The sequence below is a fragment of the Aethalodelphis obliquidens genome, unplaced genomic scaffold, assembly GCF_003676395.1.
Source record: "Aethalodelphis obliquidens isolate GAN/ISIS:26980383/991018 unplaced genomic scaffold, ASM367639v1 scaffold2, whole genome shotgun sequence".
In the NCBI taxonomy this organism is placed as follows: Eukaryota; Metazoa; Chordata; class Mammalia; order Artiodactyla; family Delphinidae; genus Aethalodelphis; species Aethalodelphis obliquidens.
The window spans coordinates 58,500,613-58,527,867 of NW_020837946.1; the positions used below are offsets into that span (position 1 = coordinate 58,500,613).

The 27,255-nt window shown below is 36.1% G+C and overlaps 1 protein-coding gene across 5 annotated transcripts in view; it reads left to right on the top strand.

Annotated features, from left to right (window-relative positions):
* The window catches only part of SP3 (Sp3 transcription factor), a 64,999-nt gene that overhangs the window by 5,858 nt on the left and 31,886 nt on the right, over window positions 1-27,255 (top strand). For all 5 annotated transcript variants that reach the window (XM_027128050.1, XM_027128056.1, XM_027128038.1 and 2 more), the window contains one exon: window positions 4,821-6,180. In XM_027128050.1, the coding sequence (XP_026983851.1) occupies window positions 4,821-6,180 (1,360 nt within the window). The remainder of the gene's footprint in view (window positions 1-4,820; window positions 6,181-27,255) is intronic.

The window sequence follows — 27,255 nt, forward strand, 5'->3', positions numbered from 1 at the left end:
TGTGTGTGTGTGTGTGTGTGTGTGTGTGTGTGTGTGTGTGTGTGTGTCTGTGTCTGTGTCTGTGTGTGTGTGTGTGTGTGTGTGTCCGTCCATTTTATGCCTGGTTGTAGTGGAGAATGCCCTTGTAATGAATTTGCTATAGCAGTGTCTTATTTACCATGTGATTATGTGTTTGTATACAGAGGGAAACTCGGATTACCTTCAGTTACAACCTTTTACAGTAATGCCAGTGTCCATGTTAATAGGTGTTTTATTTGTCAATAAGAATATTAGAATTACTGAGAGAAACACTGGTGGATTTTTCTTTTAATGTCTAGGCTTAATGAAGAGGGTTATCTTGAATCCAAACCAAATACTAATTCTTGCTTGGGATATGTATTTTTATGTCTCCCTCCCTTTGTAGTGTTTCCAGTAGCCTAACATCACACATTTAAAAATAATTAATTAATTTATGGCTGTGTTGGGTGTTCGTTGCTGTGTGTGGATTTTCTCCAGTTGCGGTGAGCAGGGGCTACTGTTCGTTGTGGTGCATGGGCTTCTCATTGCGGTGGCTTCTCTTGTTTTGGAGCAAGGGCTCTAGGCACGCGGGCTTCAGTAGTTGTGGCTCATGGGCTCTAGAGCACAGGCTCAGTAGTTGTGGCGCACGAGCTTAGTTGCTCCATGTCATGTGGGATCTTCCTGGACCAGGGCTTGAACCTGTGTCTCCTGCATTGGCAGGCAGATTCTTAACCATTGTGCCACCGGGGAAGCCCCATCACACATTCTTACAACTGTTTTTTGGTCTCAGATTCTAATTTACCTATTTTTTTGGTATGCTGCTGACGAAATTTCTCTTACAAATGAATGGTTTTAGTAGGCTTTGTAGTTTTGAAATATTGGGGGGTTATTGTGGAATTGGTTTAAAATTGGTGTAGAGTTTTTCATTGAAGACTGTAATATCTCAAGGTCGGTTTTATTCATTTTTCCTACCATTTCCTTTGCAATAATTTTAAAATACTTTTATTCATTCAGTAAGTATTTATTGCTCATTATGCTAAGCGCAATTGGATGTTTTTCAAATCTGTCTTCATAATCTTAGTTATCATAAGGATAATATAGGATTATATAGTGCTTTACAGTTTATGACGCTTAACACTTTCTTTAGGATCTTATGACCCTGCAAGGTAATATTTTTCCCATAAGGTCCTGCTCTAAATCACACATGATTCCACAGTTCTAGCTAGGCTAGAACCCAGTTATGAATTTTTTCCTTTCTAGTGCAATGTACTCCCTTCTTCTAAGCATTTATAGTCTTAGCTTATATTATGAAAGTCTAGTATTCTTGTTTCAGTGTTCATAAATAGTTTTTATATATGCTCTTAACCTTAGGTTTACTCAAAAAAGTTCAAGTATATCATTTTGTCCTAGGTTTGGAGATTTCCCTTCAATTAATGGCCTGCATTGTTGGGAAAAGTGGTACTGTAGTTTATTTTTATTTAGCTTCTGGAGAAGGGGGTTCTAGTATTTATTCAGACTTGTCATTTGAGTAGTTGTAAGTATTTTCAAGGAATTTCTTGAACTAGAAAGCTGTTCACTTATGGTTGAGTATCTGCTCTTATTAAGATTTTGTTAAAAAAAATACTCAGATGCCATAAATTTGACTTTTTATTTTAAGGATGAAAAAGAGACAAAATGCCAGTACGGTTGTCTCTCTATATCTGTGGGTTCTGCATCCTTGGAGGTCTGCCTGTAGTATACATTTTATGTAAGGGAATTGAGCATGGGGGATTTTGGTATCTGCAGGGTCCTGGAACCAATATCCTGGGGATACCTACGAATGACTGCATTGTAAAATTAATTTGTATATAAGATACTATATTTGGTATAAGTTGAAAAATTGTATATTTAATGCCGGTCAGAAAAAATTCAAGGTTGGTTCTCCATAGGTGAACAATAACCTTAAGAAGATAAGAATTGGATTTGAAGCACTATACTTTAGTGTAGATTTCAGTATAAAGGATAGATTTAAATATCTTTAGTTTATTTAAAATGCCAAGCGACTGGGCTTCCCTGGTGGCGCAGTGGTTAAGAGTCTGCCTGCCGATGCAGGGGACACAGGTTCGTGCCCTGGTCCGGGAAGATCCCACATGCTGTGGAGCGGCTGGGCCCGTGAGCCATGGCCGCTGGGCCTGCGCATCTGGAGCCTGTGCTCTGCAACAGGAGAGGCCACAACAGTGAGAGGCCCACATACCGCAAAAAAAAAAAAAAAAAGCCAAGAGACTGAAGTGAAACATGAATTGTTACTCTAATATAGGGAAAGATTACTTAAGCTTGTAATTTTTATACCAGGTAGAATTTGAAGAATGTAGGCTACTTTTAAAGTCTGGTGCTTCATTTTAACAATTTAAGTTTGATAAGTTTAAATGTTTGTGTTTAAAAGATAGATCACTATTTTAGTTCAGGCCTGGACATTTGTACTGGGTCCTACGGTTTCTCTGCCTTTATTGTCTTCAGCCTTTCAGTCTCCTTCACTAGGTCTTAGTTTATCTTTATAAAGCACAGATCTGATTGCGCCACTCACTTGCCTCAAAACCTTTTATAGCTTTCATTCATTATCTGTAGGATAAAGTCCAAACTTGTTAGTAGGACCTGTGAAACCATTTACTACAGGCCCTGATAAAAATGTCTAGTCCTGTTCCCCGTTACTCTTTTCTATGAATATGAATGTTTTCTGGATCCTCTCGAACTCCAAACTATACATTATTTTTTTAGAGTCTCTTAAAAGTCTGTGACTTTATTTCTATCTATACCTTGTTAATGCCTGTATTTCTGCTTCCTAACCACACACAGTGAAATCTTAAATTTTATCCACAATTACTTAAAAATCTCTTATGTGAAATCTTTTTTTTTTTCATTTTTCTGTGTTCCCCCAAAGTGTTCTGATTATATGCCTAGTGTACACCACTATTCACATAGTAGTAGCTTGTATGTGTATGTCTGCTTGGATAGATTGTGAACCACTTGAAGATGACCTTATATATCTCATGGGCTTACTCATCCTTATTTCATCTTGGCAGATAGGCTCAAATGTCTTGAATGGAGTCATTACACTGTGGTTCATCTATTGAAATATATACTCTTCAACTGTGTGTGTACATGAAAATTAGGTAGTGAGTCTTCTTAAATTTTTAGGTTCATCTGGTTGTACAATATTTGTATTAAATTTTGTGGAATGGTTTATGTTGAGAGAACAGTATTTGTCTTAACCTTTTTTTTTTTTATGGTCACAAGACCCCCCTGTGAGAATATGAAGAAACTCTAGATACCATTGCCCCCACCCCCACCCCAGGCCCTCTATCAAAAAGTTGGTATGCTATTTTAGAGGATTTAAAGATCCCTTGAATCCCAGGCATGGATCCTAGGTTGAGAATTCTGGGCTAGATATGCTCATGTTCTCATTGTCTAGTGGTGTGTGGAGTTATGGGAAATCATATACAGATCTAGAAGGAAATGGGTTAGGGATGGCATTATTTTGATGGTGATTAATTCATATAGGGTCTCATTCCCCACATCTTTACCCCTGGTCTTAGAGGGAGACAAGTATGGTATAGTATTTAAGAGCCTGGCTTCTGGAGTTAGACTGGCTTAGTTTTAAATCCTGTTTTGGCCATTTGATAGCTGTGTGATTTTGTCTGTCAATTTTGTCATCTGTGATACGGGGATAGTCATAATACCTCATAGGATAGTTGTAAGCAACAGGTGATATAATCTTATAAATCCCTATCATGGTTCTTGGCATATAAAAGTGGTTTTTGGCATATAAAAGAACGGTTCAAATGTTAGATGTTCCTGTTATTATTCCTTAAAAAATTTACCCTTTGAATGTCAATGTCAAAAAAAAATTTGACATTGATTTGTTGGGTTTTATTGCTTTCTACTTTCCTCCATTGGTATTTTTCTAGTCTTGTCTAATCCATAAAATATGGAGATGATATCTGAGATTCTAGCAGGTCACAGAATACAAAATGTATATGTCTAGCATTCTTCTGCAGACTTAGGTAGAAATAGTAGGTAAAGCAAGTCTATATCCTCCAGCTTTTAGATTCTAGAAAAACCTTTCAGATGGGCTGACTTTGCAGTGGTGGTCACAGGGCAATAACCTTTCCTCATTAAAATTTTTTAAGGTCTCATATTTTTTTAGTAGTTCATGGGAAAAAGAATTTGATGGCTCACTAAAGGAATCGCCCTCACCCTGAGTTTACTCTGGAGTACCTTAATACATGCCATGAAAGAGTAGCTTTAATTATTTGATTTAAGGTTGCTATCAATTACATTGATAGCAGTAATATACAAATCTTAACTTTTTCTAACTCAGGGAACTGATGACACTGCTCTGATATTTCTTTTTCGTATGCGTATGTAATGTACCTGATTTAGTGGTATGTTTTTAGTGAGTTTTATACCTTTTGAACTCTTTTCAGTGAGGTATGTTTGGTTTGAGCTGTCCGTAATCTTTTCTCTAGCTACTTCTACTTTTACTTATTTATTTTTAACTGTAGATCATAGGTGAGGGATTAGAAAATCAGTTGGTAGTCATAAAACAAATAATATTCTAATTGAACTTTTTTCCTGCTCAGATAGCATGGCTTATCTTTGCAATAACTAACAAAATTGGAAATGATGATTATTGTAGTTTATATAGTACTTCTGTATTTGAGCTGTGTTGTGTTACTAAGAGAACTTTTATTTTCAGGTGGTAGGATTTATATCAGTTTTTTGAGGATTGGATTAAATGTACCACAAATACATATCACATAACATTTTTTGTTTTCTTTATCCAGACAGGTGATTTGGCTTCTGCACAGTTAGGAGGAGCACCAAACCGATGGGAGGTTTTGTCAGCCACACCTACAACTATAAAAGATGAAGCTGGTAATCTAGTACAGATTCCAAGTGCTGCTACTTCCAGTGGGCAGTATGTCCTTCCCCTTCAGAATTTGCAGAATCAGCAAATATTTTCAGTTGCACCAGGATCAGATTCATCAAATGGTACAGTGTCCAATGTTCAGTATCAAGTAATACCACAGATTCAGTCATCAGATGGTCAGCAGGTTCAGATTGGTTTCACAGGCTCTTCAGATAATGGGGGTATAAATCAAGAAAGTGGTCAAATTCAGATCATTCCTGGCTCTAATCAAACCTTGCTTGCCTCTGGAACACCTCCTGCTAATATCCAGAATCTCATACCACAGACTGGTCAAGTCCAGGTTCAGGGAGTTGCAATTGGTGGTTCATCCTTTCCTGGCCAAACCCAAGTAGTTGCTAATGTGCCTCTTGGTCTTCCAGGAAATATTACCTTTGTACCAATCAATAGTGTCGATCTAGATTCTTTGGGACTCTCGGGCAGTTCTCAGACAATGACCGCAGGCATTAATGCTGATGGACATTTGATAAACACAGGACAAGCTATGGATAGTTCAGACAATTCAGAAAGGACTGGTGAGCGGGTTTCTCCTGATATTAATGAAACTAATACTGAGACAGATTTATTTGTGCCAACATCCTCTTCATCACAGTTGCCTGTTACTATAGATAGTACAGGTATATTACAACAAAATACAAATAGCTTGACTACTACTAGTGGGCAAGTCCATTCTTCAGATCTTCAGGGAAATTATATCCAGTCGCCTGTTTCTGAAGAGACACAGGCTCAGAATATTCAGGTTTCTACAGCACAGCCTGTTGTACAACATCTGCAACTTCAAGAGTCTCAGCAGCCAACCAGTCAAGCCCAAATTGTGCAAGGTATTACACCACAGACAATCCATGGTGTGCAAGCCAGTGGTCAGAATATATCACAACAGGCTTTGCAAAATCTTCAGTTGCAGCTGAATCCTGGAACCTTTTTAATTCAGGCACAGACAGTGACCCCTTCTGGACAGATAACTTGGCAAACATTTCAAGTACAAGGGGTTCAGAACTTGCAGAATTTGCAAATACAGAATACTGCTGCCCAACAAATAACTTTGACGCCTGTTCAGACACTCACGCTTGGTCAAGTTGCAGCAGGTGGAGCCTTGACTTCAACTCCAGTTAGTCTAAGCACTGGTCAGTTGCCAAATCTACAGACAGTTACAGTAAACTCTATAGATTCTACTGGTATACAACTACACCCCGGAGAGAATGCTGACAGTCCTGCAGGTGAGTTTTCCAAGTCATGTCATGCTATAGATAAGTTCAGTGAGGTGTTCATCAGTATCTGGCTGTCTTTAAAGGTGATGATACATTTCCCTGTGTCTTTGTGAAAAGTCAACACCAAAACGTGTTTCAAATTGTTCTTCATTGAAAGATTGTAGTTTTTGAAGTCAAAGATTCATTTCTCTGTTATGCCAATTACATTTGTTTTTCGTCACTTAGTTTTGTACATTTTTTCACATCTGATTGGTACTCTCAAGCATCACAGAATTTTTATTTGGCATGTAAGGTGTCTTGGCTGTTCTTGGTGTGATGTAAATTAAATGTTCTATGCATTTTATTTGGTTGGGCAATCAGGTTGGTATAGTGAAAACATGGTACTGGGAGTAGGTACTGTTTATGCTGTCTCACCCATTAGCTAGCCTGTGTGGTTTTGGCTAAGTTACTTTTTCTCTTGCAAACTCAGTTTTCTCAGCATGTAAAATGCAGCTGTTGGCCTAGGTAACTATATCTAGGGTACCTTCTAGACCTAAAATTCTTCAGTTCTGTGATAGTTTATTCTTACAAGTGTGAAGTACTTAAACCTAGCTGTGTTAGATATGTTATTATTGATAGCATGGGTAGAAATTTTGGAAGTCTACTCTTTGTTGTGTTAAGAATTAAGTAGTACATAATTATTTAATAATAAAAATATAAATCTCTTTTAAAAGATAGTATCCTCATTACCTTAGTGCTGTTATTTATTTAGATAGTGTTTTATTGAATCCTTTGTTGTACACTAAATTCTTACTTTTACTCTTTTACGTCATTATTTGGGTTTTTGTGGAGATTGTGCTGTTATAACCTTCCACTGAGTCAGTGATTCTAAACTCTTAAATTGGGACACTTGGATTTAATTTTTTGAAGTAATAGTATTTTTTCTTTTGAGGAATTTGTGATATATACTTAGAAAATAGAAATTGTCTGTGCTTAGAAAGCCTTTAATTGCATTTGAGCCTTCTGAAGCTATGGTTTAGAGCAGCATTCTCAAAGTGTGGTCTGTGGATCTCTGAGGATCCCTGAGACCCTGTCAGAGGTCCTTGATATCAAACTACTTTTCATAAAAATAGTACAGTTTATTTGCCTTTTTTCTTGTATAGACATTTTCACTGATGGTGGCTAAAACTGCTGTGTTTTAGCGCAAATCAAAGCTGTGATGCTAAACCGTACTAGTAGTTGTATTCTTTATGACCATCCACTTGCAGTTAAAGAAAAATGCTAGCTAGCTTCACTGAGCAATGACCTTGATGAACAAGTCAAAAGAGTTATTTTTACTAAACCTTGACCCTTGAATGCTGCATGTCCTTTTTAAAATAATAGCTTTATTGAAATATAATTCACATACTATAAAACTCGCCCTTTAAAGTATATAGTTTAGTGGTTTTTAATATAGGCACAGACTGATGCACCCATCACCACTCTCTATTTTTAGAACATTTTCAGCACCTCCCCCAAACCCCGTACCCATTAGCAGTCACCCCACATTCCCTGCCCCGTCCCCTGAGCCCCCCAGCAACCACTAATCTACTTTCTGTCTCTTTAGATTTGCCTATTATATCTTATCAGTGGAATCATACAGTATGTGGCTCACTGTGTCTGACTTTTAATTTACCATAATATTTTTAGGGTTCATCTGTCTTGTAGCCTTTAAACGTACTTTGTTCTTTTTTGTGGTTGAATAATATTCCATTGTATGGATATACCACATTTTATTCCTTTATCCATTGATGAACAACATTTCCATTTTTTAGCTATTAAGAATAATGCTGCTATGAACGTTCGTGTACAGTTTTTTGGTGTGGACATGTTTTTGTTTCTTTTGGGTATATACTTAGCAGTGGAATTGCTGGGTTGTATGTTTAACATTTTGAGGAACTGCCAAACTGTTTTTCCAAAGTGACTGTACCATTTTACATTCTCACCAGCAAAAGGGTTCCGGTTTTTCTATATCCCCACCAACGTTTATCATTGTCCTCCTTTTTGATTTTAGATATACTAAGAATGGGTGTGAAGTGGTATCTCATTGTGTTTCTGATTTGTAGTTCCTGCTGCATGTCTTTGTAATATTCTTTATGACAAAATGGGAAGTATACTTTAATAAAGCACTTCTGCATACCAAAATAAGATGATTATCTTTGAAAATATATATATTGTTTTCAATTGAGCAATTGTATGAGTTGCAAGCTGAACTAGGTGCTATTTTTTGGAAACACATTTTACTTGAAAGACTGACAAACTATGGTTATTGAGAGACTCATGTACTTAAGTGACAGATATTTTCTAAAAAGTATAATGAATTAAGTGAGCCTGTCCTTAAAAGGAAAAAAACTTGACTGTTTCCTACCAATGATAAAATTTGGGCTTTCCAGTGAAAATTAGAATTTTGGAAAACTTGAATCTACTACTATGAACTTGGTAACTTGTTAATAATTACATACTTTTATGATGAAATGGACAGTGATATTAATATTAATAAATAGCATTTTGGGGGATAATGTATTATAATGAAATATGCCATCATTTGGAAGATCTTTATGATAACTGAGTGAACCAGTAGTTTTCAGATGATCAGCTCATGTTACAAAATCCTGCATGGGTAAAAGATCCATCTGTTCAGAGTTCAAGATAGGCCAACAACAAGCATGTGGAAAGTTTACCAATATAGTTTCAGATTCTACATTACAACTGACCTTTAAGAAATTTAGCACTTGTCAGATTTGGTATAGTATCCAAGAAGAATAACCACAATTGGCTGAAAGACTATCAGATTACTTCTTTTTCCAGCCACATATCTTTGTGAAACTAGATATTCTTCATATGCTTCAACCCAAACCACCTATTGCAACACACTGCAAAAGCAAATATGAAACTCCAGTTGTCTTCTTTTAACCTAGATATTAAAGAGATTTGCAAAAATGTGAAACATGACCTCTCTCCTCATTAAACTTTTATGTATGTTTTTGGAAAATAGTTGTTTTTCATAAAATCTTAATTTGTGTTAACATTTAATGGATTTATTGTTTTCAAATGAATCAAAACATTAAAAATTTCTCTTCTAATTCCCAATACAGTAAATATCAAAATAAATACCCTACATTAACAAAAGCTTTTTGGGGGACCTCAGTAATATTTAAGAGTTTAGAAGGAGTCCTGAGACCAAAAAGTTTGAGAATACTGGTAGATGACAGACTTCTGAGGACATAGGAGATAGTTTTTAGAAACCAGTTTTTAAAGCTTCCACAAAGTTAAAGTTATGGAGATCTATACATGTTAGAAAAACACCTCTAGAGAATTTATTTGTAATTTTGTGGATTTATGTTGGTCATGAAATTAGATTGATATAAAGCACTAAGTGCTCAGTACAATAATTTATTTCCAAAATACTATCAAAATAGCAACAGTGTTTGAATTAAATACAAAATCGAATTTTTAGGATGATAATTTAGTTTATTGTATGTTGGCAAGGGAGGGTAAAATAAGCACTCCAGAAGGCCATTAAATTTGAATTTTTTTCCAAATTTTAAAGGAATGGGGAAAGAACTTGAGAAAATAAAAGTTAAAGAGAATCAGAATAAAAATGCTGCATAGTACATAACAGCATATTTAGAAATAAAAACCAGGAAGTTGTAATTTGGGGATAATTTGGTAATAGGAAAACTACCCCTTGGTGTACTGTCTTTTTAATTGGCAAGAAGGAAGAAATTATTTTAGGATGTGTTTTCTTACATGAAAAATCAGTAAAAAAAAAAACCTTTATCGGTGTTAGAGCATAGTATGCACAGATGAACTGCTTAAAATTTTGACACCATTGGTTTGCATTTTGGTGAGTATGGAAACAATGTAACACATTTCCCAAATAAATGAGACCACACCGTTTTTTTTACTAGGACTCTGCAATTTCTTTGACCTTTTTTCTAAGCTCCTCTTTCACAAAAATGACCTCTATTCCAACCTGTTTTAAGAAGTGAATCTGATTCAGGGTCTCTCCTCATGAGGGGTATGTTTAGTGCCTCTTATCCCTTAGAAACCAAACCCCCATCTTCCTTGGAACATAGAGCTCATTGGGCCCCAAGCTGCCTTTATTGAGTAACCCCACTCACTCCCTTTATTTCTTTTCCTTGCCCACTGAGAAATGCATGCTGTTTTTGAAATTTAATTTTTACTCTACCATTTGCTGTGTATTTGAAGCTAGGCGATCTTTCTGACATCTTTTCGAGTGAGAAAATTTCTCCCAAATTCAAGCCAAGACTTAGCCAGTTTCTCAAATTTTAGTTCTCTACCCGATTTTGGCTTATCCTCTAAGATTGGGTGTATGTAAAGCTTGGTGTCATGCACATTTTAAAATATTGTCATAACTATACTGCTTGTACCGTTTTTTTTTATCCTGCTTAATTTTTAGTTACTTTTTTTGGTAGGGTGACCATACCTGTTAAGTATTTAGGTCAGGAATTATATTCTATTTAATTATCTATTAATATAGTTAAAAAGACCCCACATGAGAAAGAGCTAAGAGTCAAATTCACTGCCTAAAACCAGGGCCTGGCGTAGGATTCCTTTTTGTAGAGGTGAGCTTAAAAAAAAAAAAAAAGTTTGTTGCTGTCTGTTACTCTAAGGTACAGCTTAAATGAGGCTGTACACTTACAGAAATGAGAAGAGGACATGGGGAAATAGGAGGACATCAACAATCTTGTGATCAGATTCTGAACCAGTCTGAACCATTGAGCGATTAACTTGGTGTCTAGATTTATGACATCTCCAGTATTAGCTCTGAAGCCAATAAAAGACCTAGGTCTACATTAGGGCCAGACAGACTTGGTGGAAACACTTGGAAAAATGCCAGGCATGGAGGTATAATGCAGAGAGAAAAATTATACTCAGTATAAGCCTGAAAACCAAAATTGCAAAATACATGATGAAGGGAAAATCTATGAAAGATAGCCAGTAAAATCAACAATCAAGAGATGAATTCATGTCCAATTAAAGAAAGATAATTTAAAAATCTGTGAAAGACTTTAAAATCAGTATGTTTATACCTGTCAATGAGATAAAGGAAGCTGTAGCATCTTTAGAAAAGAAGTTGTGAAACAAAAAAGGTAGATGTGTAAAAGAAACAACCAGAAATCCTAGAAAGGAGAAGCATATTTCATTGATTCAAAGACACGAATTGTTTAACGTTTTAACATTTCTTCTGAGATATGAGTATATCTTACCGACCATGGCATGTCAGTGTTTAATTTACAGTGCTTTTTCTTTTTTACTAGTAGTGGTATGTCTTGATAGCATTGTTTAGATGAAATAGAAAAATTTGGCGGGCCAAAAGGAGAATCTTTAGGCTGGACATAGAAAAAAATGAGTGAATAGTAATATACTTAGAAATTTACCCAGAATATAGTTTAGAGATAATGAACAGGTAGAGACTTGAAAGATTGAGAGTCACCAACATAAGATTTTCAGAAAAAGAGAATAGAGTGAATGGCAAGAGAAGCAGTGTTGGATGAGATAATGGCTGAGAATTTTCTGGTGTTGGAGATACATAGTTTACAGATGAAAATTTTGCTTCAAGTATTAAGAAAGATAAACAAAAATAAGTCCACCCCTGTCTTAAACTAAAATTTTGGAGAAAGATAATCTTAAATTTTAACAGAAAAGTCATATTGCTAACAAATTACAGACCTACAAACTTCTCATCAGCCACACACATACCAGAAGATCATGTAGTAGTATCTTTATAGCACTGAGAGAAAGTAACCAGCAGGCAAGAATTCTGTATGCAATTAAAAATCCTACTTAAGAGTTAGAATATAATGAAGATATTTAAAATAATCAAGGACTGAAAGTTTATTATTCAAAGACCCTTATGAAACTAACTACTGAAGTGTTAAGTAGAAAAATGGATCCAGAGGAAATGAGGACATAGTAGTGATTACAGTGGGTAAAAAATTAATAATTTAACTGACCGTAAAACACTAGTAACTTTAAGTTACAGAAAATTTCAGAGATACACCAAAGCAGATAAATGTATGATGAACCTTAAGGTAACCACCTCGCAGCTTCAACAGTTATCAACATTCTGCCTTTCTTCTTTTCCCACTGTTTGAAATTTTACTCTTGCTGGAGTATTTTAAAGTAAATTCCAGAGAGTGTATAACTTTACCCAGTAATACTAATGGAGTGATTTGCACGGTGTGGTCTAGGAGTCCCAGACCCTTTTCATAGGTGTCTGTGAGGTCCAAGTTATTTTCATAATAATACCAAGATGCTATTTGCTTATTTCATTTTTGCCTCACAAGTGGTGTACAGTGGAGTTTTTCAGAGGCTATATGATATATGATAACACAGCAGATTGAACACAGAAGCAGATGTAAAGATCTAGCTGTTTTTTGTTTTTTTTTTTTCAAATTGAAGTATTGTTGATTTACAATGTTGTGTTAGTTTCAGGTGTACAGCAAAGCAGTAAAGTTATATATATGTATATATCTATTCTTTTGCAGATTTTTTCCATTATAGGTTATTATAAGATATTGAATATAGTTCCCTGTGCTATACAGTAGGTCCTTGTTATCTGTTTTATATAGAGTAGTGTGTATCTGTTAATTCCAAACTCCTAATTTATTCCTTCCCTCTCCTTTCCTATTTTGTAACCATAAGTTTGTTTTCTATGTCTGTGATTACATTTCTGTTTTGTAAATGTTAATTTGTATCAGTGATAGCATATATTTGTCTGTGTCTGACTTATTTAACTTAGTATGATCTAGCTATTTTCTAAGAAGCCAGATATTAAAGATATTTGCAAAAATGTCAAACTATTCTAATTTTTAAAAATATATATTTTTCATAAGAGGATGTTACTTATGTTAACATTTATGAGTTTGTTACTTTGAAATTAATAAATCAACCTTTAAAATGTTCCCAGTTTTGATTCTTAATATGGAAAATATTGATATATAAGCAGAGGACAACTGAAATCTTCACTCAAATTTTTTAAAAATGGATTTTTTTCTATTTTTTTTAACAACATAATTTACATACAGTAAAATTCCTTCTAAAATTTTAGTGCACCATTCTGCACTTTCAGTAACTGAACACAGTTGTATAATCACCACCATAATTAAGATATAGTATCATTTTACCACCTCTCTCCATTCCCATATGCAACTTCATAGTCAGCCATTCTCCTTTACCCTTGTTCTCTGGCAAATAGGTGTTACTCACATAAACAAAAACTCTTTGAAGTCCTCAGTAATTTTTAAAACTTAAAGTGATTCTGATATCGAGAAGTTTGAAAACTGCTGCGCTAATGTTAAGGATTTTAAGAAACATAACCAAAGTACCATTATTTACAATACCCTAAATTTATAGTTATCCTTTAGTATTATTTAATAGCCTTGTAATGTTTAGTTTTCCCCAAATGATTAAAAATACCTTTTTAGAATTGATCAAGTTAGGATTCAAACAAGCACTGTGTCTTTTATTGGTTCATGTGCCTCCAAGTCTCAGCTTTTCAAATAATAGTTTTAGCAGCTTTTCATTGTTGTAACTTGGATTCATTATTTCATTAAGATTTGCAAAATGGTGATTTTTCTAATTTTCTCAGTCCTTTTGTGTTAAGCTGTGATTTTTTTCTGAAAAGATCCTTCCCTTGTTAGCTATTTGGTTACCCCCGAAGCACAGTTTGTACAAGAAAGGCAGGATAAGCTATTAAATCCATTCCTTTTATTTATCTGTTTTCAGAATGAGTTGGTGTCTTAGCTGCCATCAGAGGTTCTCTCTCTCTCTTTTTTCCTTTGGTGTATCATGGTGAACATTTTTTATCAGTTGTATTTTAATACATGGTATTCATTATTCTTGGAAATTAATATTTATATTGTTAAGAAATGGAATACTAAGCCTAAAAAAGAAATAGCGGTGTGGGACTTGTGGGGATTGGTTCCTGGGTAGAGGTTCTTGTCATTTTTAGGAGGATCAGCTTTATAGAAAATAGTTTTAGCCATTTTACATCAATTTATAATTTGGATATAAGTAATTAAGAGAACAAAAGTGTGATTTTATATATATATATATTTTTAAATTAAGACTTTTTTTAGAGCAGTTTTAGGTTCACAGCAACATTGAAGAGGAGGTACAGAGATTTTCCATCTACCTTCTGCCCCTACACATGCATAGCATCCCCCATCATGACGTCTCTCACCATAGTGATACATTTGTTAAAACTGATGAACCTACGTTAATACATCATAATTACACAAAGTCCATAGTTTACATAATGGTTCACTCTTGGTGTTGTACATTATTTGAGTTTGGACAAGTGTATAATAACATATCCATCATTATGGTATAGTAAGAGTATTTTTACTACCCTGGAGACCCTCTGTGTTCTGTCTATTGCAAAAGTGCAATTTTTAACTTCTAAACTGGGGCAGGAGGTAGAAAATTATCAATCCAACAGAAAATAGGAAAGGAGAAGAAGTATAGCAAAGAAAAAGACTAATATCAGATGTAGAAATTCAGGACAGTCCTGAGAAGAAAAAAAATTAGTAATCCTACAACCAATAAAGTTGGTAAATTGCCTGTATAATCTTCTGGTCTTTTTTTGGTGCATATTGCATACTGTGTCTTTACACTTTGGGGTCACTTTAAAATTGAGGTCATATACACAACTTTATCTTTTTTTTCCAAATAATATATTGTGTGCATTTCCCAGATCATTAGTTTTCCACAACATGATTATTTAGTTTCATTACTAAGTATTTTGGTGAGGATATTTCATGATTTAACTAATCCTGTCTTGTTAGGTGTTTAGGTTATTTTTCATTTTTTTCCCGTTACATAGAAATCTTTGCTCACACTTCTGATCATTTCCTTATGCAGAAGAATTTAAGGCTTTTATATATACTGCAGAAACGCTCTTTCACCCCCATTGTTTGCGAGGATGGGGTTTTTTGTACTGGGATGTCATTTTATCAAATGGCAGTTTTGGGGTGGTAAAAATAGACTCTAATACATTCATTTATTATTGGGGAACTTGAACATTTTTGCATGTTTATTGTCTATTTGTGTTTGGTCATTATCCTTTCATGTTTTTTGCTTGTTTTTCCCTCACTACTGATTTGTAAGACATTTTTAAAAGACATCTTTATGTTAAGGACATCAGTCTTTTGTCACACACCACAGATATTTTCTCCATTTGTTTGCCATTAAGTTTGTTTAGTGGTGAGTTTTAGTACATGTAAGTTCTTACTAGACTTTTTTTTTTTTTTTTTTTTTTTTTTTGCGGTACGCGGGCCTCTCACTGTCGTGGCCTCTCCCGTTGCGGAGCACAGGCTCCGGACGCGCAGGCTCAGCGGCCATGGCTCACGGGCCCAGCCACTCCGCGGCACGTGGGATCTTCTTGGACTGGGGCACGAACCCGTGTCCCCTGCATCGGCAGGCGGACTCTCAACCACTGCACCACCAGGGAAGCCCTAGACTTTTTTTTTTGAGTAAAATAATTTAGAAACTTTGAACCATAGTTTTTGAACTCAGTTTGTATTGATTTACAAGTCATCTGATGCAATTCAAGAATTTGTGCAAGAAGTTGGGAATTTCAAATTATAATACCTATGCCTAGAAAAATATCTAGAGTACACTGTCTTTTAAAATAAATCATTTTAATGTATGTTTTTGGTCACACTTGTTATTTTCTTAGTATCCTGTGGAAAATTAGTGTTCACAGATCCATGAGTAATCCATTGACAATGATACTTCTAGAGGTCTCAAATATCTTAGGTATAATATTGAATAGTAGTATTATTATATGGTATATATAGTAACATTGGAATATATATTAACAGTATTATGTATCTCTTATTTAAACCATGGAATCTTAGGTCAACTAGTTTAACTCATCAGATGCATCTTCAACAAATGACTGCTTGGTGTCTGTTTTTAAATACATTTCTCTTTGTTTTCTGAAATAGTATAATTTATGATTAAACGAATTTACCTCATAATGTAATAGTAATAATGCAGATTAGAATTCTTGATGGACACAACAGAATGGAAAGCACATAATTAATGTGTGGTTTTCATTATATGCCTTCTTCGATACATTGTTCTGTAGTTCCATATTATTTTTAATTAGGAGAATAACTTTATTAAAGCTAGTCTTTAAACTACTTTGTCCATTTTAGTGGTTCTTGGGGACAGATTTTGTATCCAGCTTTATTTTATGTGAGGGTACTTGACATGTGACACTTCATAAATCTCATAAATTCTCTGATGAACAGTACCATCTTACTGGCAACTAAGATTAGGGAAGTCAGTCATCATTCATTCAGTCCACAAATATTTGAGTCTATACTACAGTTCTCCAGGTAATGTTTTTTAGGTTCTTTGCAACAGTAAAAGAGAAAAAGTCCCCACTCTCATAAATTTTGTGTTTTAGTGGATGAAGACAAATAAGCAAACACGGTAATTTTACATGACTAGTGTTTGAAGAAAATAAAGTTAGGGTTATGGAATAGTAGGGAATAGGGAAAACCATGGAGCTTGGTTGTTATTTTAGGTAGGGTGGTTAGGAAATAACCTTATAACGAGGTGAAAAAGAATTTCAGATCTGAACATTGAGGAGCCTGTCTTATTGACATCTGGAGGAAAAGTAATGAGCAAAGGTGGCTGGGATTTAGTGAATGTGTGGAGTCAGAATATGAGATTGGAAGTAGGCAAGGATAATAAAAGCCATGATAAGGAACTTGGGTTTTTTTTTTTTTTAATATGAAAACATTGGAGGTTTTTATGTTTTAAGAAGATCAGTCTGGCAGATCCCTGTGGCAGGTGGTGATGGGGGTTGGGGGTTCGAATAACAAGAGTAAGGATAAGGCTAGTGCAGTAATACAGGCAAAAGGAGATAGTGAGTCTGGCTAAGCCTAGTAGTAAGGAAAGCCTGGAGAAGGGAGGGGTAAAGGGAGAAGTAAGACTTGTGGCTTTGTTAAATTTGAAATGTCTATTAGATAGCCAAGTGGATGGTTCAAGTAAAGAGTTGTATATCAGAATCTGGAGCTCAGGTCGAGCAAGAGATAAAATTTTGGGAGGCTTTAATGTAGATAGAAGTGACCAGATGAAAAAATTGGGGTCATAGCTTTTTTGGCTGTATAGTAGAATCTCACAGGGAACTTGTTTGTTTGTTTGTTTCAATTTAATTTTTGAATTTTATTCATTTTTTTATATAGCAGGTTCTTATTAGTTATCTGTTTTATACATACTAGTATATATATGTCAATCCCAGTCTCCCAATTCATACCACCACAACCACCCCCCGCCACTTTCCCCCCTTGGTGTCCATACGTTTGTTCTCTACATCAGTATCTCTATTTTGCCTTGCAAACCGGTTCATCTGTACCATTTTTCTAGGTTCCACATATATGTATTAATATGATATTCGTTTTTCTGATTTATTTCACTCTGTATGACAGTCTTTAGATCCATCCACGTCTCTACAAATGACCCAATTTCGTTCCTTTTTATGGCTGAGTAATATTCCATTGTATATATGTACAGATCTTCTTTTTTTTTTTCTTTTCTTTTTCTGCGGTACGCGGGCCTCTCACTGTTGTGGCCTCTCCCATTGCGGAGCACAGGCTTAGGACGCGCAGGCTCAGTGGCCATGGCTCACGGGCCCAGCCGCTCTGCGGCATGTGGGATCTTCCCGGACCAGGGCACGAACCTGTGTCCCCTGCATCGGCAGGCGGACTCTCAACCACTGTGCCACCAGGGAAGCCCCCACATCTTCTTTATCCATTCGTCTGTCGATGGGCATTTAGGTTGCTTCCATGACCTGGCTGTTGTAAATAGTGCTGCAATGAACATTGGGGGTGCATGTCTCTTTTTGAATTATGGTTTTCTCTGGGTATATGCCCAGTAGTGGGATTGCTGGATCATATGGTAATTCTATTTTTAATTTTTTAAGGAACCTCCGTACTGTTCTCCATAGTGGCTGTATCAATTTGCATTCCCACCAACAGTGCAAGAGGGTTCCCTTTTCTCCACACTGTCTCCAGCATTTGTTGTTTGTAGATTTTCTGATGATGCCCATTCTAACTGGTGTGAGGTGATACCTCATTGTAGTTTTGATTTGCATTTCTCTAATAATTAGTGATGTTGAGTAGCTTTTCATGTGCTTCTTGGCTATCCGTATGTCTTCTTTGGAGAAATGTCTATTTAGGTGTTCTGCCCATTTTTGGATTGGGTTGTTTTTTTTTTAATACTGAGCTGCATGAGCTGTTTATATATTTTGGAGATTAATCCTTTGTCCATTGATGCGTATTTTCTCCCATTTTGAGGGCTGTCTTTTCGTCTTGTTTATGGTTTCCTTTGCTGTGCAAAGGCTTTGAAGTTTCATTAGGTCCCCGTTGTTTATTTTTGTTTTTATTTCCATTACTCTAGGAGGTGGATCAAAAAAGATCTTGCTGTGATTTATGTCAAAGAGTGTTCTTCCTATGTTTTCCTCTAAGAGTTTTATAGTGTCCAGTCTTACATTTAGGTCTCGAATCCATTTTGAGTTTATTTTTGTGTATGGTGTTAGGGAGTGTTCTAATTTCATTCTTTTACATGTAGCTGTCCAGTTTTCCCAGCACCGCTTATTGAAGAGATTGTCTTTTCTCCATTGTATATCCTTGCCTCCTTTGTCATAGATGAGTTGACCATAGGTGCGTGGGTTTATCTCTGGGCTTTCTATCTTGTTCCATTGATCTGTGTTTCTGTTTTTGTGCAAGTACCGTATTGTCTTGATTACTATAGCTTTGTAGTACAGTCTGAAGTCAGGGAGTCTGATTCCTCCAGCTCCGTTTTTTTCCCTCAGGACTGCTTTGGCTATTCGGGGTCTTTTGTGTCTCCATACAGATTTTAAGATTTTCTGTTCTAGTTCCGTAAAAAATGCCATTGGTAATTTGATAGGGATTGCATTGAATCTGTAAATTGCTTTGGGTAGTATAGTCATTTTCACAATATTGATTCTTCCAATCCAAGAACATGGTATATCTCTCCTTCTGTTGGTATAATCTTTAATTTCTTTCATCAGTGTCTTATAGTTTTCTGCATACAGGTCTTTTGTCTCCCTAGGTAGGTTTATTCCTAGGTATTTTATTCTTTTTGTTGCAATGGTAGATGGGAGTGTTTCCTTAATTTCTCTTTCAGATTTTTCATCATTCGTGTATAAATGCAAGAGATTTCTGTGAATTAATTTTTTATCCTGCAACTTTACCAAATTCATTGACTAGCTGTAGTAGTTTTCTGGTGGTATCTTTAGGATTCTCTATGTATGGTATCATGTCGTCTGCAAACGGTGACAGTTTTCCTTCTTCTTTTCCAATTTGTATTCCTTTTCTTTTTCTTCTTCGATTGCCGTGGCTAGGACTTCCAAAACTGTGTTGAATAATAGTGGTGAGAGTGGACATCCTTGTCTTGTTCCTGATCTTAGAGGAAATGCTTTCAGTTTTTCACCATTGAGAATGATGTTTGCTGTGGGTTTGTCATATATGGCCTTTATTATGTTGAGGTAGGTTCCCTCTTTCTTTTTCTTTTTTTTTTCTTTTTTTTTGCGGTATGTGGGCCTCTCACTGTTGTGGCCTCTCCCGTTGCGGAGCACAGGCTCCGGACGTGCAGGCTCAGCGGCCATGGCTCATGGGCCCAGCCACTCCGCGGCATGTGGGATCTTCCCGGACCGGGGCACAAACCCCTGTCCCCTGCATCGGCAGACGGACTCTCAACCACTGCGCCACCAGGGAAGCCCGAGGTAGGTTCCCTCTGTGCCCACTTTCTGTAGAGTTTTTATCATAAATGGGTGTTGAATTTTGTCAAAAGCTTTTTCTGCATCTATTGAGATGATCATATGGTTTTTATTCTTCAATTTGTTAATATGGTGTATAACATTGATTTGCGTATATTGAAGAATCCTTGCATCCCTGAGATAAATCCCACTTGATCATGGTGTATGATCCTTTTACTGTGTTGTTGGATTCTGTTTGCTAGTATTTTGTTGAGGATTTTTGCATCTATATTCATCAGTGATATTGGTCTGTAAATTTTCTTTCTTTGTAGTATCTTCCTCTGGTTTTGGTATCAGGGTGATTTGATGGTGGCCTCATAGAATGAGTTTGGGAGTGTTCCTTCCTCTGCAATTTTTTGGAAGAGTTTGAGAAGGATGGGTGTTAGCTCTTCTCTAAATGTTTGATAGAATTCACCTGTGAAGCCATCTGGTCCTGCCTGGACTTTTGTTTGTTGAAGATTTTTAATCACTGTTTCAATTTCATTACTTGTGATTGGTCTGTTTATATTTTCTATTTCTTCCTGGTTCATTGTTGGAAAGTTATACCTTTCTACAAATCTGCCCATTTCTGCCAGGTTGTCCATTTTATTGGCGTAGAGTTGCTTGTAGTAGTCTCTTAGGATGCTTTGTCTTTCTGCTGTGTCTGTTGTAACTCCTCTTTTTTCACTTCTAATTTTATTGATTTGAGTCCTCTCCCTCATTTTCTTGATGAATCTGGCTAATGGTTTATCAATTTTGTTTACCTTCTCAAAGAACCAGATTTTAGTTTTAGTGATCTTTGTTGTTTTCTTTGTTTCGAATTCATTTATTTGTGCTCTGATCTTTATGATTTCTTTCCTTTTGCTAACTTTGGCGTTTTTTGTTCTTCTTTCTCTAGTTCCTTTAGGTGTAAGGTTAGATTGTATATTTGAGATTTTTCTTGTTCTTGAGGTAGGCTTGTATAGCTATAAACTTCCCTCTTAGAACTGCTTTTGCTGCATCCTATAGGTTTTGAATGGTCGTGTTTTCATTGTCATTTGTCTCTGGGTATTTTTTGATCTCCTCTTTGATTTCTTCAGTGATCTCTTGGTTATTTAGTAACATATTGTTTAGCCTCCATGTGTTTGTGGTTTTTACGTTTTTTTTTTCCCCCCTGTAATTCATTTCTAATCTCAGAGAGTTGTGGTCAGAAAAGGTGCTTGATATGACTTCAGTTTTCTTAAATTTACTGAGGCTTGATTTGTGACCCAAGATGTGATCTATCCTGGAGAACGTTCTGTGCGCACTTGAGAAGTGTAATCTGCTGTTTTTGGATGGAATGTCCTATAAATATCAATTAGATCTATCTGGTCTATTGTGTCATTTAAAGCTTGTGTTTCCTTATTTATTTTCATTTTGGATGATCTGTCTATTGGTGTAAGTGAGGTGTTAAAGTCCCCCACTATTATTGTGTTACTGTCGATTTCCTCTTTTATAGCTGTTAGCAGTTGCCTTATGTATTGAGGTGCTCCTATGTTGGGTGCATATATAATTGTTATATCTTTTTCTTGGATTGATCCCTTGATCATTATGTAGTGTCCATCCTTGTCTCTTGTAACATTCTTTATTTTAAAGTCTGTTTTATCTAATATATGAGTATTGCTACTCCAGCTTTCTTTTGATTTCCATTTGCATGGAATATCTTTTTCCATCCCCTCACTTTCAGTCTGTATGTGTCCCTAGGTCTGAAGTGGGTGTCTTGTAGACAGCATATATATGGGTCTTGTTTTTGTATTCATTCAGTGAGCCTGTGTCTTTTGGTTGGAGCATTTAATCCATTCACGTTTAAGGTAATTATTGATATGTATGTTCCTGTGATCATTTTCTTAATTGTTTTGGGTTTGTTTTTGTAGGTCCTTTTCTTCTCTTGTGTTTCCCACTTAGAGAAGTTCCTTTAGCATTTGTTGTAGAGCTGGTTTGGTGGTGCTGAATTCTCTTAGCTTTTGCTTATCTGTAAAAGTTTTGATTTCTCCATTGAATCTGAATGAGATTCTTGCTGGGTAGAGTAATTTTGGTTGTAGGTTCTTCCCTTTCATCACTTCAAATATGTCATGCCATTCCCTTCTGGCTTGTAGAGTTTTTGTTGAGAAATCAGCTGTTAACCTTATGGGAGTTCCCTTGTATGTTATTTGTCATTTTTCCCTTGCTGCTTTCGATATTATTCTTTGTCTTTAATTTTTATTGATTTGATTACTATGTGTCTTGGCTTGTTTCTTCTTGGGTTTATCCTGCATGGGACTCTCTGTGCTTCCTGGACTTGGGTGGGTTTTTCCTTTCCCATGTTAGGGAAGTTTTCGACTATAATCTCTTCATATATTTTCTCTGGTCCTTTATCTCTCTCTTCTCCTTCTGGGACCCCTGTAATGCAAATGTTGTTGGATTTAATGTTGTCCCAGAGGTCTCTTATGCTGTCTTTATTTCTTTTCATCCTTTTTCCTTTATTCTGTTCTGCAGCGGTGAATTCCACCATTCTGTCTTCCAGGTCACTTATCTGGTCTTCTGCCTCAGTTATTCTGCTATTGATTCCTTCTAGTGTATTTTTCATTTCAGTTGTCGTATTGTTCATTGCTGTTTGTTTGTTCTTTAATTCTTCTAGGTGTTTTTTCTTTAATTCTTCTAGGTCTTTGTTAAACATTTCTTATGTCTTCTTAGTCTTTGCCTCCATTCTTTTTCTGAGGTCCTGGATCATCTTCACTATCATTCTAAATTCTTTTTCTGGAAGGTTGCTTATCTCCATTTAGCTTTTCTGGGGTTTTATGTGTTGTTCCTTCATCTGGTACATAGTCCTCTGGCTTTTCATTTTGTCTGTGTTTCTGTGAATGTGGTTTTCCTTCCACAGGCTGCAGAGTTGTAGTTCTTGCTTCTGCTGTCTGCTCTCTCTCACAGGGAACTTTTTAAAAATGCCAACAATTTGTGTTGAGCGTCCTCCCAATTCTAATTTAATTTCTGCATTAGGCCTAGGAAAGATGTATTTTAAAAGCCCCCAAGAGATTTTGAAGTACAACTGGTTTGAAAATTAGTAGCTTAATACAGAAAGAATATAGATAAAGAAAAGATTGGAAAATAGTATCTTGAGCCTCAGATTATTTTCCTTGATTTTTCAAATGCAGTGTCTAGCACAGAATCAGAGGTAGTTGGGCGTATGAGGAGATGACATGCCATGAGTGAGAACCAGCAGAAACATCAGACAATAGAAGTAAGACTTACTGGGACTTTATATACCACATATGGATTTAAACAATTGTTTTACTATGGTCTGGAAGGAAAAAGCCAAGGTTGAAAATTCTTAACAGAGAGTTGGGGATTGTTATGAAAATGACATGGCAGATTGTAAAAGGACCAAATACAAATTCAGGAACTGAAACTTAAAATGACCAAAATTGAGGGAAATCCTTGGCTGAATCTGAGGACATTTTCAACATTTAGAGGGCAAGAAGTAGAGGAGCAACCAGTAAAGGAAATGGAAGGCGCTTCCAGCAGAGAGGAATATCCTGGAAGCCAAGTGAATGAACCACTTAAAGGAAGAGTTCTCAACTTTTCAGATATTGTGGAGGGTACATAAGATGGTAAAGAATGGGAATCCAGTTGTTGTGGTTTCAGTGGAGTGTTGGGGAGAAAAGTCTGAATAGAGTGATTTAAAAGGAGATGAAGGGAAGAGGGAGTAGCAACAGTAATTACAGACAAATAATTTAAGGGTTTTTTCTGTTAAGAAGAAGAATGTTGAAATAAGACATGGTAGTTGGAGGTAAGCTTGAGGTCAGGGTGGGCTTTCCTGGGAACGTCTCAAAAAAAAGGAAGAAATTGATGATGCAGGAAGAAGGTATAATGGAGGAAAGTTATTACGAAGGCAAGCAAGATGAAATACAGGACACAGGTATAGAGGTTGGCCACAGAGAAGAGTGGGAATAATCATGTTTTAATGGGAAGGGCATGGGATAGGGCTTTGCGGGTACAGATGTGTTGGTAGGAAGATAAGGTCATTCTTGTCAGGTTGCTTCTGATTTCCTTTTGTTATAAGAAGCTGAGATGGGTGAGGAGGACAGGTTTTAGAAATTTAAGAAGGAAAAAGGCATGAAATGGTCATCTGAGACAATTGCAAAGTGAAATTATTGGTGAGACAGTTGCAGGTGTTACTGGGTGCTCAGTTGAATAATTAGTACAATTGTGTTTTTTCTCCAGTTACCTTTAGTTGCTTGCATGCAGGTGCAGGGTTAACTCTTTTCTGTTTCCTGGTAGAAAGTTCCAAGTCCTTTTGGTTTTATCTCTGCCATGTTTTTGTGATCTGTTCTTCCTTTCCATTTTCATTTTATTAGTCTGGCTTTTACTGTTCTCCTAGGCTGTTGTTACAATAATTTGTTTTCCATGCCTCTAATCTTTCCTCTTTATAGTGCATTTAAAATTCTTTTTCGAAAAATTTTTTCTTGAATAATAAGTAATACCTGCACAAGGCATGCATTCAGAAAATATATTAAAGGGTAATCATTAAAGAGTTAGTCTCTTTCCCTCCTTATCTTAACCCCCCAGTTTCTCTCCCTAGAGATTGCCATTGTTACCAGTTTTTTGGTTTTTTTTTTTAACTGTATGGAATATCTCTGGTGGAAGGATACATTTACAAACACTACCATACCTATGTATTCTCTACCATTCCCTGAAATTGTACCATTCTTCTGCATAAAAAATTTTTATGTTGGATCTCTTAATATTACAAGTAGAGAGCTATCTCATTCTTAGCAGTGACAGTAACAGTGTTCTATTGAACAAGTATCTTGTCATTTAGTAAGATCCTTATTGGTGGGTATTTATTTTCTATCTTCAAATTATACTGCAGTGAATATCCTTATACACATATTTTTTTTCACTTATGGAAAATATGTGTATCTGAAGAATAGATATATATTTAGAGATTATATACATCTTTAATTTTGGAAGATACTGGAAGTTGTTCCAGTATATCCTTTACATCAGTGAACACAGGTCATGTTGTTGCCTTCTTTAAAATCTTCACTGGCTCTTCCATTGCTTTATTTTTTATTTCATTTGTATTGAGGTATAATTGACATGTAAAATTGTATTCCATTGCCTTTAAATTGAGGTTTACTTACCACTGTGTATAGAGTTCCTGCTGTGTCCAGTGCTGGGCATACAAAGGTGAATAAGATACTTCTTGCACCAGAATTGTTGATAATCTAAAGATTAGACTGGGTATTCTCAGTCTCCATGTTACTGATATTTTCGACCTGATAATTCTTTGTTATGGGGACTGTCCTTTCCATTGTAGGATGTTTAGCAGCATCCCTCACTAGATGCCAGTCGCACCCCTTAATCCTTCATTCATGACAATAAAAAAAGGGCTTTAGACATTGCCAAATGTCCACTGGAGGGCCAAATTTCCCCCCTTTTCTTTGAGAACCATTGGGTTAGGCAGTCAGGTAGAAGATTCTGATGTAATGTGGTAAATGGTACACTAACATTGAACCACAGTTGGGAACAAGGAGGAGTAGAGGAGTAACCTTTGAGTGGACATCTTCCAAGGCTTAGCTCAGATACTACCTCATCCCATAGCCTTTCCTGACTCCTGCCTCCTTTATTTTTAATAGCATGTTTCTGTATTACAGTTAACATGTTTGTCTTCTTTTGGAAATCAGCAATTATTTCTTATTCATCTTTTGATCTCTGCATTTTTTGAGAGTGAATGAATGAAATGTCAGTAATAGGTACAGGATAAACATAGGTTTGTGTGGTAACATATAATGTAAATTTTACCTGCTTGCTTCTGAAATGATTAACTTGGTTCAGTTGTGTGAGATTCCTGGTACTTGTTTATTTTATACTGCTTCCAGTTGTGTAATTGTGTTAAATGTGTAGTTTTTTAAAGACTCTTGGCATTGAGAATTATGTTTCAGAAAGCAATCTATAAATCTGTGGGGGGAAAAAAACAAGAGAAGCAAAAGGAATTTAGATTTAGTCTTGTCTGCATATGAGGAAATTTAGAAGAATTAAAGTTCAGAGAAGTCTTAGATCAAAGAGGGTTCCAGCTGTCAGGGAAGATTTTATGGAAAAGAGAGAACTTCAGTAGAGGAATATAGATTTGTATAGGTAGAAAGATGAGGGGAAGGTATGTTCTAACAAGGCAAAAAGCCGTATAAGTGAGAATAGAGACAGTCTATCCAGAAGACAGTTTAATAGCCCAGCATTTCCCAAAAAATGGCTTGTAAGATATTAATGGGTATTATTAAATAGGTTATGAAAAATTCTCATTAGCTTATTAAAGTCTGAGAAATCCTGTGGAAAATAAACCTGACTGTTTAAGGAAAGGAAGCAGCATCCTTTTTCTTTTTTAGACTATACATCTCTGGAGATAAGCATTTCATTGGGTTAATTGTGAGAAACGCTTTGGGAAATGCAGTAACAGCATAAATAGAAGGCTTTGATGTTGTCTGGGGACCAGAGACTGTTAGGACATGTTTGGGTAAGAGTAGACAGCGCTAAGTACTATTGGTGAGGATTTTAATATTTTTAACGTAGGTCCTTGAAGGTTTTTGAACAAATGAATAACATGAATAAGTCAACTCTTTGTACTTTAAGAATATATTGGAATGGGAAGAAACTGGCACTGTAGATGATAGGAAGCTATTTCAATTATACAGGGATAAAGCAAGGAAGTAAAAATGCTCGACATTTCAAAAGATAAATCTACAGGATTTAGTGATAAGCTATCTGGAATAAAAGATGAGTCCTTTAGGGCTTCCCTGGTGGCGCAGTGGTTGAGAGTCCGCCTGCTGATGCAGGGGACACGGGTTCGTGCCCCGGTCCGGGAGGATCCCACGTGCCGCGGAGTGGCTGGGCCCGTGAGCCATGGCCACTGAGCCTGCGCGTCCGGAGCCTGTGCTCCGCAACGGGAGAGGCCACAACAGTGAGAGGCCCGCATACCACAAACAAACAAAAAAGATGAGTCCATTATTTTAAAAAGATCATACCATGGGCAGAGTTCGGAAGGGAAACTGATCTGGGGGAAGTAAAGGGATACCAGTTTTAATGGATTGAATTTGTGGTGCTAGGTTGCAATGACTATTGGTGGTAGAGATAGAGGACTGAGCTCAAGACAGAGGACTGGAATTCTGTAGAAGAGAGGTGATAACATGAAGTCATAAGTAGGTAAACTGAATGAGAAAGTTATAAGTAGGTAAACTGAATGAGAAAGTTATAAAAAAGATTTGGGGGAG